Here is a 16330-nt window from a genome sequence, read left to right on the forward strand (position 1 = left end):
TTATATGACTAAAAACAGGCCAAAGGACTATTTTTCCCACAAGTTTTAAAGTGTTCTCAAAATCACACCTGTGAGATTTGAAAAATTATAAGTCTTACCTATAAGCTAACTTCTATTAAAAGAAATAAAAATAAAAATTATCAGTACATTAATAATATTAAAAAATATATAAAATTTATTATGTTTTTCTCTCATAGTTTTAAAAACTAACAAATTCATCTCTGTCTAAAGTTTTCTAACTTTCAAAAATAACATTTTCTCCCTTAAAACCTAGGGTTTATTTTCCAAAACCTCTCTGAGCATCAGAGAAAACATTTCAACCTACCATCTCGTCGGTCACCCTTCCAAGTTGAAAAAAAAAAAATCAAATATTAACACAATCTTTGGATCCTGAAATTAAATCAAATTTGGACCCACGATGTTGGGCAGTCAGCACCATCATTCTTCCATTGTCTAAAATCTAAAGGGCAAGTATGCCTCAAACATACAGCCCACAGTCGTCTAAACACTTAATGAGAAACAAATTTGAAATCTCTCTCTCTCTCTCTCTCTCTCTCTCTCTCTCTCTCTCTATATATATATATATATATATATATATATATATATATATATATATATATATATATATATATATATGTATAATGAAATTTTCTTCACGTCAATGTTATGCAGTCAAGACCCCCAGGGTTATAAAACTGATAAAATATTAGAACTTTTAAAGTGAAGGTTTGAGTTCAAATTTTATCATACTTAATAAATCTTGATTTATCTAGTGTAGTAGTTGTGGATCCAGTCATTATATTCTGATGGAGTCCCCGTTATCAAAAAAAAAATGTTATGCGATCAAGAAAAATTAAGGTTAGTTACTTTAAAAAAGAATTAATGTTCTCGAGTAAGATTGGTCTTTTTGATATTTTTTCATTCATAAATTTTTTGAAAAATAATTTTCACACTTTGTTAAAATTTAAACGTTAGTTTAATGGTCAAAGGAATTTTTTTAAAATTAAGGTTAGTTACTTTAAAAAAGAATTAATATGCCATTTGATTGGGCTTACACCTAGTTAGTTCATTTGTGACAAATATTGCTGATGACTATTTTTATTTTTTATAATTATTAATTCTAAAATTAATATAAAGTAGAGTTAAAAAATACACTTAATAAAGTCCTTGGAAGAAATTTATTTAGCTTCGATAAACATTGCAAAGTCAATAAATGAGTATTTTTGTTTTTTAAGCGATTGTATCATATATTCTAATATATTACATTAACAAAAATTGACTATAGGTGAGAAATTAGTTTTTTCAAACTTCATGGGTAGAAAATGATGAATGTAAACCTTGGGGTGAAAAAGTTAACAGTCATCTCTGAGTTATTTGAAAGTTCTAAACCCATCAAATCTTGGTGGCCTCTTTTCTGCCTCGTTATTTTGATCAAGCGTTGGCTTCCGACGTATCAATTTCAGTAGCAGCAAAGCATGTTATCACCGATCAACACAAAGGACTAGGTTGAACTACAGATGAATTGGGTAAGCATAGGACATCGTTCCCATTTGAGCTTGGCAACAATTAAGAGTCCGATCCGTTAATAAATTTTTCTGTTAATAAGTGCATCAAAGGATCATTCACCTTCTGCGAGTAGATTGAGTTGTAAAAGAGAGAAGTTCATATATAAGAGAGTATAAATTTAAATATTATCTGACGATATATCAAGATCAAACTTTTAATTTAACTAATTCAGTAGTTGTAGTATCAATCACTAGATTTGAAGTTTATCTTACTCAATATCGTTGATTCATTCTCTAAAAGATTGATCTGGTTCAGATGAGATTCTTTGTTACAAAACAAAAGAAAATCATTAAATATGCCAGATAGAAACTAGTAAAAAAAAGTTAGATCAAACTAAGGCTTGTGTTAGACACATTTTCTTTAGAACAGATTCGCCTCCTTCATTCAAGTGCACGGGGATTTGAATAATATTTGTTTTTCAGGATACAATGACAAAAGAAAAAAGCAAAAGAGACACTACTCTTCTATTCAGAAGAACTAAATCAAAATTGAACTCTATCATAAGAATACATAAGAACACTTCTTAAAGACTAAGAGATAAATCATTGGAGATTAAAGAAAAATTGAAAATTCATAATTTTTTTATGAAAAAGAAAGGAGGAACCCTTTTTATACGAAAACAATATTATATGTATACATTTTTTATATATAGATAATACATCATTATATAATTGAGTATATTTTATCTTTAATTCAATGTCATCGAATTATATGATTACATATTATTTATATATAAAAAATACGTATACATAATTTTATTATTTATATTATTTCAATAGGGAACAAGACATTGAATTTTACTATTAATCTAAACTTTTCAACTTTCAACTCCTTAAACTTTTGTTCTTGAACTCTTTAACAAACATTTTAATTCTTTAAGTGAGGATTTGATTTTGAATCCCCAAATTGAAAGAGTTGATCATGCAAACATGTAGTTTCGTAATTTTATTTAAAAAGAAAAAGACAACCTAATAATTTATGGTAAAATTAAATTGTTTTCATTAATAAAATTGAATAACGGATAAGTTTTAGGGTTTTTCAAATTTAAAAAATAAGAAATCATCGCTTTATCAAAATTTAGATGAGAATAGCTATTTGATGGAATTCTTTTTTTAAGCAACCACATTTTTCATACTTTTGGACTTATTCTTTTGCATCTTGAAATTAAAACCATAATCATAATTCAAAGAAAGGCTTTAAACGATATTCCACATTTGTTATCGACTTCATCAGCCACATGAATAGTTTAATGTGTTCATCAACATTTGACCTTAAGATGTAGATGATCTAAGACACACATTAGAAAATATTTGTGCTCCTTGAAAAAACACATTTTTCCTAATAAGAGGTTTTAATGACTTTTAACCTTACGTTTTTTAATTCTACTGAAATGGGTTTAAACTAGGCCAAACAATATTTCCCACCCAAGGTTTGATGTTTTCTCAAATGTCCCCCCTTTAACTATGGAAACACCAAACACCCACCCATAGTTGGTTAGATTTAACAGAACCCTAACGCCTAAAATTTTTATCTCTTTTTACCCCCCTAAACTTTACAAACTAAAATTTTCTCTCAGCCTAAGTTTTAAAAAATCGCAATTTCACCCTAAGGTTTGGTTTTGAAATCTCCGGCTCCGTTGTCGACGGCTTCTCCCTCCCGAAGTAACCTCTTCTTCCGACGATCTCTTTCCTCCCCCTTGGAGGTCCGATTGGCGTCGGAGACCCCTTAGGAGACAAAGAACTTCGTCGGGGAAGACGAAGTTTTTCGTCTTCCCAGACAAAGACGAAGTCGACGAAGTTTTTCGTCTGGGAAGACAGTCTGCTTCGTCTTCGTCTGGGAAGACGAAGAACTTCGTTTTCCCCGACGAAGAACTTCGTTTTCCCCGACGAAGTTCTTCGTCTCCCAAGGAGTCTCCGACACCGATCAGACCTCCAAGGGGGAGGAAAGAGATCGTCGGAAGGAGAGGTTGCTTCGGGAGGGAGAAGCCGTCGGCAACGGAGCCGGAGAGGTCACCGGAGATTTCAAAACCAAACCCTAGGGTGAAATTGTGATTTTTTAAAACTTAGGCTGGGGAAAAATTTTAGTTTTTAAAGTTTAGGGAGGTAAAATATATTCTATTTTAGTTTATTTTTAATATTATAGTGAAAATGACGATTTTACCCTTATCACCGTTACGGTTTTGTTAAATCTAACTGGTCATGAGTGGGTGTTTGGTGTTTTCATAGTTAAAAGGTGGAAACTTGAGAAAACATCAAACCTTGGGTGGGAAATAGTTGTTTGGCCTTTAAACTATCGAAAATGAATATTTTTGTAGTAGTTGAATGGCCACAAGACCCTCCAAAAATAGCTGAAGTAATTGATATAATTGATAACTGTTAGAGTGATTTTTTATAAAAAATATATTTTTTTTTTTTTGGGTGTGAAATTGCTGAAAAAGATGAAGGGTCAATTATTCAAAGCAAAAATCCAAAGGGAAAAATTATGGTTTTAAAGAGGCCACTAGTAATGGTTGGGGAATTACATGCCCCCACCTGTCCTCAGCACTCAGTCTTCAGTTCATACCAATCAAAAAAACATAATTATGTCTTTGCCTTTTTTTTTTTTTCTTTTATATTCTCCATCTTTTTACATCTATGTCACTCTAAACTTGTATCACCAAATAATTCATAACATTTATTTAATATTAAATTTTCAACATTTTGACTATTATTATAAGGTAAACTCCCTTCTAAGAATAATTTCGTAAAGTGACTAATTACATTAGCAATTATTATATATTTTATATCACTTGATTACGACAAAAAATATTAATTATCAAGTTTATCAATACTTTATCGTTATTTTCTCTCATATAATAGACCCTATCTTTTCAATCCATAAATATAATTGCCCGATAAGAAAATATGTGATGAGAAAGTTGTCAATACAACTTCATATAATTAATATTTGACACTCATGATTAGATGGGTATTGCTCTAAGACAAACAAAGAAGTTTTAATAGAACTTCTTACCGCATTTCTTTTATAATCTTTGTTTATACTTTATTGGAATGTTTTTCCAAAGTTATTAATAATATAATCATGGATGTAGATTCTCGATCAACGAATCGAACCATATTAAAAAACCTTTTTTATATTCAACCTCATAATTTTTTATCTCTCGCCAAAGTGGGTAACAAGATGATTAACTGTTGTTCATCATTGTTATTGATTCTATCTTATACAAAATAATTTGAGTATTAATTATATATATCACTATATGATGGGGTGATTTTGAAATATATCACTATAATTTGAGTATTAATTATTAAAACAATAAAAGTGGGATTTTCTTAAAAAAAAAAAAAAAAAAAAGATGGTTGCAATTAGCATTTAAGTCAAGTGAACCCAATTTCCAAAATTTGTTGTTTCATATGTCAATCATAAAAAATATTTAAAGATAGTGGTGACTAAATTTCAAACTCAACCTACAGAGGAACTTTTTATTTTATAAATATATATGACTCATATGATTTAATAAATATATAATTTATGTTTGTCCCATCAAAGAACTGGTTGAAGGTCTTTATAATTAAGAAAAAATAATAATTAATATATAAATTTACATAAAAAGGATTGGTCTACATTACAATAATAATTAAATGCAAATTTGATAAAGATGGGATGTCTTTGCTAGGAATTCTTCAATGAGATTTCAGTAAAACAAAAGCCAAATTAATAATGCATATTTTTGTGAGAGATGAAGATTCATGTATGCAAATACAAATGGGTCCTCTATGAATAAGGCACATCAATATCTTATCATTTATTTTAGTTTTAATTCAATTATATATATCTTTTTGTTTTTGTAACTAATAACCCCATCCAAGTTGATCACTCCTTCAAAGTCGAACTAACTATATCGAATAGATAAAATCTCAGATCTAATAATCAGTTTCACGATTTCTTGATCGAGTCAATCAAAAGTATATTTTTGATATATTACCAAAAGACTTGAATCCAAACCCCATCCTTGGCATAACACTTTTTTTATCATTCAAACTATCCCTATTTACAACTTTATATAGATATCCCTTTGCAAGATCAGTGGCTTACTTTAATTGTTTGATGGTAGCAGCTTTTTATCAGATATTGAGGCCTTACCATTATTATGTCACTGAAAAAAGTTGTGGTGTCTGCCTCTTTTCTGGTGTTGTTATGTCCTTTTCACTCTACTGATTGTCATGCATTTCTTTTCATTTCATTGTACTGTCAAACACTTCCTCTACAAATTTCTAATCCAAATTTATCTTTACATCTCATCCCTACTTATTTATAGGTCTAAACAGTAATTTGAATGACAAAAAACATAGAATTTTTAACAAAAGATTTGGATTTGAGCTCTGTTATCTCATATCACGATCAAACATTTAAATTATCTGATGCAATTGCCATAGCCTCAAATCTAGCAAAACCCAGCCTCAAATCTAGCAAAACCCAGTAGTACAAGTGAAGAGGACAAAGTCATTTTCACAGCAAATATTCTTCTACATTATATAATTTGGTAGAAGAAATTATTTTAGTGAGAAGAGTGGAGTGTTGCATCACAAAATCTTGATAAATCTCAACGGCAAAATACGTTTGAATAATGCAGTATGATATACAGTATGTTATATGTGCTGTTGTGATTAAAGATGCCTATATTCTAAAGCAGACAAGCTTTTTCAGGACCTCAGTTATGCAGTCTGAGTACTTCATAAGTTATACCAAATCATTCACCAGATATATATCTTTGTTCTCTCCGTTTGCTTTCCCAATCTACTTCAAGACAACATTTGAATGCTTTTCCAGGAGCTGATCATATAAAAGCCTCCAGGATTGTATACAATATCACTGTTTCTTTTCATTTTCCTTCCTGTAAATCTGGAAGAAACCGAGGGCCTGGCACCAGCAGTGTTTCATTTTTCATGGTAAAAGGTACTTTCAGTGAGATTTAGATGAGATAGAACAGTTGAAAGGCACAAAAACTCATCATGCCAAGCAATGCAGTCATAATTTTTCTTTTGTTTCTTAGCATCTCTTTTTTTCCGGCCACCTCTGCCTTGAACCAAGAGGGTCTCTCTCTACTTTCATGGCTTTCATCTTTTGAGTCTTATTCTTCAACTAATTTTTTCACTTCTTGGAATCCAACACACCAAACTCCATGTAACTGGGACTACATCAAATGTTCCAGTGACGGTTTTGTTTCAGAAATCACTATAACTTCTATTCACATTCCTACAAAATTCCCCTCTCAGCTTCTCTCTTTTAGTCATCTCACCACTCTAGTACTTTCAAATGTGAACCTCACCGGAGAAATTCCCACTGAAATTGGAAATTTGTCTTCATTGATCAACTTGGACATTAGCTTCAATGCTTTGACAGGGAAGATTCCATCTGAAATAGGAAAGTTAGCTGCGTTGCAGTTACTGTCACTTAATTCGAATATCTTACATGGTGAGATACCGAAAGAAATCGGAAACTGTTCGAAGCTTCGACAGCTTGAGCTGTTTGATAACCAACTCTCAGGAAAGATTCCAGATGAAATAGGAGAGTTGTGGGATCTACAAATTATCCGGGCAGGTGGTAATGCAGGAATTCATGGTGAAATTCCAGAAAAAATATCAAACTGCAGGGAGCTAGTGCTTCTTGGTCTTGCTGATACAGGGATTTCAGGACAGATTCCAACTAGTATTGGGAAGCTGAAGAATCTGAAGACTCTTTCAGTCTACACTGCCAACATCACTGGTTACATCCCAGCAGAAATTGGCAACTGCTCAGCTTTAGAGGACTTGTTTCTCTATGGAAATCAAATTTCTGGGAAGATTCCTGAAGAATTGGGTTTATTGAAAAATCTAAAAAGGTTGTTATTATGGCAGAATAATCTGCTTGGGAGCATTCCTGGAAGTTTGGGGAATTGTTCTAGTTTAACAGTTATTGATGTCTCTTTGAATTCTCTAAGTGGTGAAGTTCCAGTGTCTCTTTCAAATTTAATTGCATTGGAGGAGCTTCTTCTGTCTGTGAACAATATTTCTGGAGTGATACCAACATTTTTTGGTAATTTTTCAAGTCTAAAGCAACTGGAATTGGATAACAACAATTTTTTTGGTGAGATTCCAACCACTATTGGGCAGTTAAAGGAGCTTTCACTGTTCTATGCCTGGCAGAATCAGCTACATGGAAGCATACCAAATGAACTAGCCAAGTGTGAGAAACTTCAAGCATTGGATCTTTCACACAATTTCCTTACTGGGTCAGTTCCGAGTTCTCTTTTCAATCTCAAGAACTTAAGTCAGTTGTTGTTGATCTCAAACAGATTTTCAGGTGAAATTCCACGCAATATTGGAAGCTGCACTGGCCTGATCCGGCTAAGATTTGGATCAAACAACCTCTCTGGTCATATTCCGTCAGAAATAGGGCGTTTACATAGACTGAGCTTTCTTGAGTTGGCAGAAAATCAATTCATGGGAGACATTCCTCCTGAAATTGGTAACTGCACTCAACTAGAGCTGGTAGATTTGCATAAAAATAAACTTCAAGGAAAAATCCCAACATCTTTCGAATTCCTTGTTGGTCTTAATGTTTTAGACCTCTCAATGAACAGAATAGGAGGCACAATTCCTGAAATTTTGGGCAAGCTGACATCATTAAACAAACTAATAATCAGTGAAAACAACATTGCTGGTTTGATTCCAAAGTCACTAGGACTCTGTAAGGATATGCAGCTGTTGGATTTGAGCAGCAATAAAATCACAGGTTCCATCCCTGAAGAGCTTGGTCGCTTACAAGAGCTTGATATCCTCTTGAATTTGAGTTGGAATGATTTAACAGGCCCCATTCCAGAAAGCTTTATAAACCTTTCAAAGCTTGCCAACTTAGACCTCTCCAACAACATGCTATCTGGAAGCTTGAAAATTCTGGGTAGTCTTGACAACCTTGTTTCACTGAATGTCTCAAACAATAATTTTTCAGGTCTCCTTCCCAGTACTAAGCTCTTTCACGACCTTCCGGCTTCAGCATTTTCTGGGAATAAAGAGCTCTGCATTAATAGAACTCAGTGTCACATAAATGACAATCTTCATGGAAAGAAATCCACCAAAAATGTTGTCATCTGTGCTTTTCTCAGTGTAACAGTTACTATGCTGATTATAATCTTTGGAGTTATGGTATTTATCAGATTTTTTGGAGACAAATCTAAAGGGAATGATGAAGAAGAAAATAATTTGGAGTGGGATTTTACCCCATTTCAAAAGCTTAATTTCTCTGTAAATGATATTGTGACAAAGCTATCGGATACAAATGTCGTTGGCAAGGGTTGTTCCGGGGTGGTTTATCGTCTTGAGACTCCGACAAAACAGGTTATTGCAGTGAAGAAGCTATGGCCATTGAAAAATGGTGAGCTGCAAGAGAGAGACTTGTTTTCTGCAGAAGTCCAGACACTCGGATCAATAAGGCATAAAAACATAGTCAGGCTTCTGGGGTGTTGCAACAATGGAAGAACTAGATTGCTCTTGTTTGATTACATCAGTAATGGGAGCTTGGCTGGATTGCTCCATGAGAAGAAGGTTTTCTTGGATTGGGATGCAAGGTTCAAGATTTTACTGGGAGCAGCTCATGGTTTAGCATATCTTCACCATGATTGCATCCCTCCAATAGTTCACCGCGACATCAAGGCCAACAACATCTTGGTTGGACAGCAATTCGAAGCATATCTTGCAGATTTTGGACTTGCTAAGCTTGTTGGTTCTTCAGAAAATTCAAGAGTTTCCAACATAGTTGCAGGGTCCTATGGCTACATTGCTCCTGGTGAGTATAAACTGCTTTCAGGTTCTACACTGCCTTAAACAACTTCACCAGTTTCTCAATAATGAACATTCCTTTCATTTCACTTAAGCCAACCCATTTTCGTTAGTTTCAACATGTTTTGATTTAATTTCTAATGAAAAAACTCACAAATATTATTGTCATTGATTAAGTTTTCAATTCTGAGCCATTTAACATAGCTTGTGAAATTAACTTGCAGAATATGGCTACAGCTTGAAGATCACAGAAAAGAGTGATGTGTATAGCTATGGAGTGGTTCTTCTAGAGCTCATAACTGGAAAGGAACCAACTGATAAGCAAATTCCAGATGATGCCCACATTATTACTTGGATCAACAAGGAACTTAGAGAAAAGAAAAATGATTTCACAACAATTCTTGACCAGCAACTGCTACTGAGATCGGGTACACAAATTCAAGAAATGCTTCAAGTTCTAGGGGTGGCTCTCCTTTGTGTAAACTCTTGCCCCGAGGAACGGCCAACAATGAACAATGTAGCAGCAATGCTCAAGGAGATCAGACATGGAAATAATGAAGATATAGAAAAGTCAAATTCTCTTGGAAGAGTAGTGTCCAAACCAAAAGCAGCAGTTCACTGTTCTAGTTTTTCCAGATCATCGGAACCTCTAATTAGATCACCGCCATCCTAATTGCATCTATCAATATTTTCTTCTTCAAGTAACAAAATAATTTGTATAGTTTGATAACAATGTAGTATTAATAATTGTCATTCAACTGTTCGTTCATTGACTAGAAGTGTGGTACTCAGTCTTGTAAATATACATGTAGTTCAACCTTCTTCAAATGGCATGGTTCAAAATATGAAAAATCAATGGCAGCAAATGACAAAAGGACACATCTTTCTGAAGAAGTCACAGTTTTCTGCAGAAAAATAAGGCACTTTCTAAAAACACATTCACAAAAACATCATTAAACTGATAAGTTCTATGCTAGAAAACAAGAAACAATATACAATATTAAGCTAAACTTGTAAAATTATTGTTGTAAACAACATCTATAAAAGATAAAAATAATATCACAATCTGCCACTCAACAGTCCAAAAAGATGTTTCCCAACAGCATAGATGCACAGAAAGTAAACAATAATGAAAAGTTGTACAGTATACTATGAATCAATCAACATGGTTGTCTTTGCAATTACATTTTCAGACTGGGGACCAAGCAGAGCAAACTGTTGTCTTTTAGCCCAGTGGGTTGTCTGTGAGGAGCTGGCCAGTGAAAAGTGAAAGAAAAGTTTAGGTGGTGACACAAATCTTGGTTGGCATGAGCCTAATAGAACATAAAATCATGGTGAAACAAAAGGACCACCATTCCCCTTCCCCACAAGCTTTTGCAACATCTATTTCAATGAAGATTTAGAGGTCATATGCCACATGTTATTTGAAAGGATTCGTTGTCTCTGGCCATGTGAGATCAACCTATCTTAGGCCCACAAATACCTTGTTCTACCTTATCAATCTCCAGTGGCTAAGAATGCAAGCAACCTGCAAAAGAAGTAGCTCTAATAATTAAGAGTAATATGCACTTAATTTCATCTGGTATCAACCTATCCATATCTATATACCTTCTTTTTCTAGAAACCACAAACAAGGTACAAAATGATTTCATTCATACCAGTATTCAAGAAAACTGTGAAACTAGACGATGATAAAATCATATCTGCCATCTATTATAGAGGTAAACCTTGCAATATAATAGTCAAATGCTATGCAGATTGTGAAGCTTACATTTCAAAGCAAATCTATTAATCCATGACACAAATATTCAAGCAAATTAGGATACTGACACATGAACAACAGACCAACCTAATTAGCAACTAAGAGTAAATAATTACTTCTTTTTGTTAAAGTTCTGTCTGATCATGTAATAGGGTCCCATTATCATTCACAATAAGATTAAGAGCTTAAAGCAAACTCAACAACCCAACAATTAATGCTTGCCTCTCTCAAGAAGGCACCTAGATGCATAAGAATTGTACAAAGCGCATGAAAATAATACAAACATCAATCTCTCTATTAGAAATTTTTGGTGTGGTGGATATTGGCCATGCCCTGCTTAATAATATCATGCTATACACATTTCTAATTTCAAGTTGAAATTTTTCTGAATTCTTTTACAGGCTCCAGAAGATCCTTTGGACTTATATGTTTGGGATATGTATGCATCCAATCACAGCTCACATGCAAGACATTCACTGACATGTCTTATTGTGATTGGGCGAACACAGGCAACTTTATCTTCAGGGAGAGAGTTTGCATGAAATAAATATCACCAACTCTATAAAATCCTTCACTGCACCTAAAAAATTTGAGACTGTAAATCATACAATAAATTCTACATGCTTCAGCATGTTTAAGGTCACCATTATGCACATTTGCAGTCATTGTTTTGTTTTCTAGTATTTGGTAGAACAAAGATATTTTAGAAGACAATCATATGTTGAAATTAAGGAGCCTTCATAGTTTTTAGCATTTAATGTCTTGAATGCAGGACTCTAATGTTTGTATTAGGTTATGTTTGTCTATATCTGTTCAGCTCCATCTTGGGGTTGTTTGGATTCTACTTGGTAATCAGTCCAACTCCCGTTATCTTTGTCTTTTGCCTCTTTTGGCTTAATTTTCTCTAAGAATGTGTATCCATTTATGTAAATCCATACTAAAATTATGTAAAAGATCAGATACCCAAATGCTACAATTCTTCTTTTTTTTTTTTAATTTATTTAATTTAATACTCAAAGGTCACCGAGGGTTTTATTTATGTTTAACAAGTTCTAAATTGAAGGCTACTTCAGAAACCTAGAAATTTGATTTTCAGAAAATTTGTAGGATATAATATTCAAAATAGATGATCCTAACAGGACCCCTAACTATTGACCTCTTAGGAAAAACTGAGCACCTTTACCATTCAACTAAACCTTTTGATCATCTTTTGTTACATTCACTTTTGCATTTTGCCTCTGAAGTGATAAGCCAGTGATATCAGAGAGGAAACTAGTTGACTGAAAAGAACAAAAAACCGTTTATGTACTATTATCTAAGATCTGAATGGATATCAACCATTACAAAGGAGACTACCCTCAACTGAACACAAAACTTACACTAATATACAGCATGATCTTGAGAGCGCTGAAATGAACATTTACATATCACTGCTTTGTCTGTTGGTGCCACTTTATGCTGCAACCAACACCTTTGAAAAATAGAAAACAATGACTTTGAGCGTATAATCATGGAATACCATTGATTTAAGGACATATTAAAGAAAAAAAGATGCATATCACAGACGGTAAGTATGATTCCTGGGTTTCTGAACTAATGATGCTGGCTGTCCACTGAGAACACATTTAGTTGCACCGCATATGTCCCTGTGCAATACATAAAAGAAGCAGATGAGTTACTAAGATATGGAAATAAGACATATAAAACATAAAAAGAGAGAGAGAGTAAATCCACATGAACTTAGGAGACTGCAAACTGACCTCCCAGTAACAGGCAGATTATCACTTGGCTGTGAATCATCAAATTGGCCATGATACACCAGCTAAAATGGCCTCTGACCATCCTGCAGTAATTGTACCTTACATTAGCAACTGAAACACAAGAGGTTCACTTTAAAACGTTAGCCTTGGTCCAGAAAGGACCTCATGAGGGTAGTCATAGAATTGAGCCCTCAAGCAAGAACTGTGATTACATTTCATATTAGAAAGTCAACTTATAAAAGCCTGAACCCAACACCGAACCAGCTACATGAATTCTTTGACACTTATCACAAATTTAAAATTCATTTTCTTTCAGATCCAACAGAGAATTCTCTTCGAAGGCTGTGTGGCTACTGTCAGAACCTCCATTATTCATGCTCAGTAGAAGCTGTGTGTGAAGGATCTCACACAGCAAAAGCAGTGAGTGAAGTTGAAAACTGCTGGCCGACAAAAAGTAACTGGCCAGTGTCGGTAGTGGTCATCTTTTTATATAGGAAAAATTCCGGAGCGCAAACAGCTCTAAGATCCCGTCACATCTTGTGACTGAAGTTGAATAAAGAGGCACTTTCAGGGAAGATAAAGTAAGAAGAAAATAACATACATTAACATGTTTTAATAATGTAAAACCGTAATACAACCAGCTGAATAAAGATTGCTACAATCTCCAAGGAATTTATTCCTTAATAGTCCTTCCTCAAAATATAAATGTGAAATTCCTTCATGCTATCAAATAAATTTAAATTCAAATAATATTTATAAAGAAATGGAACCATCAAGATCTAAGCGAAACATTTATAACACTGGCCCACCCTCTCTCACTCCCAAAAACCATAAAAGAAAGAAAGGAATTCAATTGACTAAGAGGATCTTCTGGAGGTTAAAAAACTAATGACTCCATGTCACTACATTTTCCAAACAAAACACACCAAAATACATTAGGAACATGCTGAGTATAGCTGGAGTCAAGAACAGATGACTGATATTGTGAAAACTTCATTTTCTCCTTTTGGCTCATAATTTTCTTTTGCAGACATGGTTTACTGCATTCCTCCCTTAGTTGGGTTGTAACTGACTAAAAATAGTAACAAAGAAAATTTTTGACTCAGCCTGCCATCATGAAAAACTTCAATAATCGTATTGAAAACACATGGAAACCTTTATAGAAAACAATAAGGAGCTCCAAATTCCTGAATATCAGTTGCAAATGTCAGGATATTCCCAGCAATAAATTCAAAGAGAATGACTAACAAAGTGCACCAAAGGAGATTTCAGTAATCATAAAAATTACCATGGCAGTCAACCAAAACCATTTTACTTAAGGAGAGGCTAAAAATATATCATACTAGATGGATTTTTTATTCCTAAGAAACCTTATAACAAAACTAATACAGAGTCACTTGAGATTAACATCAACATACCTCATCATGCAGATAAGGGCAGGGGTACTTAAATAACATAAGCTCTTCTGCCATGAATTCTGCTTCATCTTGTGAAGAACATTTTCATTTTGTAGAAATCATACAATAGCTTCAGTTCAGCTCTAATCTCAAATTCTGAAATCACTAGAACCTGAGGGTGAGTAGCTTCAGAATATGAAGATATAGCAGCAGCTGCTAGTCCTTTCTGCAGAAAAATGCAATGATAGTAGGATGTGCTACTATTGCAAATTCAGAATGAAGCAGCAATCAGCCTTTCAGGAGGAATGGCCTACCTCCATACAATAATAGGCAACGATTGCAAATAAACATAACCTGCACCACCATAAAGTTAGAATTTTCCCAAGACTGCTTTTATATGTTGGGACAGATACACTGATATTCATAGTACAATAGATGAAATGGAAGAAACTTCCCACTCCGGTGTAATAATTCTCATTCTATCCAGGCACAGTACAAGACTTATATAAACATTAACTATTGGGTGCAAAATGATATTTTCCTTTTTTCCATTTCTGACCATAGAAACTACATATGATCAAACCTCTCAGTACAATAGAGTAAATCTCAAAACCAAACAATTTAACATAACGTAAAGTGCTTTATCCCATACATTGCATATAAATTCCAACATCCTAACAGGTTGCTTCAAGAGTTGAACAGTATGCAATGATCATAGCATTATTTTGTTATTTCATATCACTTCATTTTCTTAAAAGTATCAATAAGCCAGCTTATTAGTCGGACTTTAACAATATCGAACTTGTATCTAAAATCTTAATCTTGAATAACTTTGGCTTGACAATTGACTATTTTAAAGCATAATTTACAAATATAGCCCGTGCAATCCATATTAATTGGAGCGGAGCACCCCCAATGCTATTCATTTCAATAGTAACACGAATGCATTCATAATGTAACTCTTAATTAGTAAATACAAAAATAAAAAAAAATGATCAAGAATTATACGGATATAATACGATAAATAGTAAAAAATACGTTTATAAAAAAAAATCATAAAATTTGGATAGTAAACGTGTATATAAGAGTTTAATACGACATATCATCAATAATATGTTTTTAAAAATATGACAAAATCAATTATAATTTTAACATTTCTCATAGATTTTCTGGTTAATAATTCAAATGTAAAGTATATAAGTCACTAAGGAGAAAAATAAATACAACCCATCAACAAAAATACATAAGGCAAATTTAGAGAGCAAGGATTCCAAATTTACCAATAAAGCAGGATAGGCTTCAAAATCTTCCTACTTCCAAACTTTCCCAGTCGGGGGTTCTGGCAACCACTTGTCTCCAATTCAGCATGATAAATAAATGAACAAAAATTTGCAATAAAAATTTCAAACAATACATAAAGTAATCAAGTACGCATAATTTATCAACAATCATGAGGAAATACCTCAAAACGAGAGGCTTTGAAGCCCAAGGAGACTCCTTGAGACTCGGTTCTTGCAGCTCTTATTATCAGACTTTTTCTTGTTGGCGAAGACTGTATCAGTACAATTCTCCTTAGCTGAAGAGGATGAAAACCCAAATTCAAATATGACCGTTTCGTTGACAAAAATGCACGTGGCAGAGCCTGAGCCAGTGCACGTACTCCCGCTGCTGAGTCCACCGTACTTACAGCAGTCGGCATGATTCGAAGCTCAAGTTAGTTAAACTGCAGCTCCGCTCAAACGATAAATAGTAAAACCGTTTTTGTCCCAAGGAAATTTTTAGCGCACCCAAGAGTTTCTTTAACTAACAATGTCCCCCTTACTTCAAAAACATTAACAGGTGTCAAAGGGCCCAAGCCAGCCCGAGACCAGCCCAGGCCCTTTTTTATTTTCCACGGCCTATTACTCTAGTAAATCATATCAGACCCGTACATTGTTTGGGTCATACCCGAGTTTGAAAATCAGGCCCACAGGCCAACCCAATACAACTCATTATTGTAAGGAGCAAAAAAAATTTTAAAAATTTATA

General features: G+C 33.7%; 2 protein-coding genes across 14 annotated transcripts; one reads left to right on the top strand and one right to left on the bottom strand.

Moving 5' to 3' along the window:
* Positions 1–6061: 6061 nt before the first annotated feature.
* On the top strand, positions 6062–10235 carry LOC123202789 (LRR receptor-like serine/threonine-protein kinase RGI2). Its single transcript, XM_044618915.1, has 2 exons — positions 6062–9390; positions 9608–10235. Exons 1-2 carry the CDS (start codon positions 6579–6581, stop codon positions 10054–10056), a joined length of 3261 nt encoding a protein of 1086 aa, XP_044474850.1. The 5' UTR covers positions 6062–6578; the 3' UTR covers positions 10057–10235.
* Positions 10236–10366: 131 nt separating this feature from the next.
* On the bottom strand, positions 10367–16064 carry LOC123202780. Of its 13 annotated transcripts, none has more exons than XR_006499068.1 (7): positions 15765–16064; positions 15583–15641; positions 14617–14656; positions 14324–14528; positions 12906–12988; positions 12525–12791; positions 10367–10911 (listed from the first exon to the last, which is right to left on the bottom strand). XR_006499068.1 is itself a non-coding variant. In XM_044618901.1 (7 exons), exons 1-4 carry the CDS (start codon positions 15999–16001, stop codon positions 14388–14390), a joined length of 492 nt encoding a protein of 163 aa, XP_044474836.1. In that variant the 5' UTR covers positions 16002–16064; the 3' UTR covers positions 12427–12616; positions 12712–12791; positions 12906–12988; positions 14324–14387. The 13 variants fall into 13 exon arrangements, 4 of the variants coding, with proteins under 4 accessions (XP_044474838.1, XP_044474836.1, XP_044474835.1 ...); XR_006499069.1 differs by adding an exon at positions 12329–12425 and having other exon boundaries at positions 12525–12616; positions 12712–12791; positions 14324–14656; positions 15583–16064; XM_044618901.1 differs by lacking the exon at positions 10367–10911 and having other exon boundaries at positions 12427–12616; positions 12712–12791; positions 15583–15656.
* Between the last annotated feature and the right edge of the window lie 266 nt (positions 16065–16330).

The sequence above is a fragment of the Mangifera indica genome, chromosome 19 (genome assembly GCF_011075055.1).
Source record: "Mangifera indica cultivar Alphonso chromosome 19, CATAS_Mindica_2.1, whole genome shotgun sequence".
Classification (NCBI taxonomy): Eukaryota; Viridiplantae; Streptophyta; class Magnoliopsida; order Sapindales; family Anacardiaceae; genus Mangifera; species Mangifera indica.

Bases quoted from the DNA above. Each gene is read 5' to 3' on its own strand.
- LOC123202789 (XM_044618915.1), top strand. From the start codon at position 6,579: ATGCCAAGCAATGCAGTCATAATTTTTCTTTTGTTTCTTAGCATCTCT. The intron at 9,391-9,607 runs GTGAGTATAAAC...ATTAACTTGCAG, and splicing joins CTATGGCTACATTGCTCCTG to AATATGGCTACAGCTTGAAG.
- LOC123202780 (XM_044618903.1), bottom strand. From the start codon at position 16,001: ATGCCGACTGCTGTAAGTACGGTGGACTCAGCAGCGGGAGTACGTGCA. The intron at 14,657-15,582 runs GTAAATTTGGAA...ATGGTGGTGCAG, and splicing joins AAGCCTATCCTGCTTTATTG to GTTATGTTTATTTGCAATCG. The intron at 14,529-14,616 runs GTAGGCCATTCC...ATTTTTCTGCAG, and splicing joins TTGCCTATTATTGTATGGAG to AAAGGACTAGCAGCTGCTGC.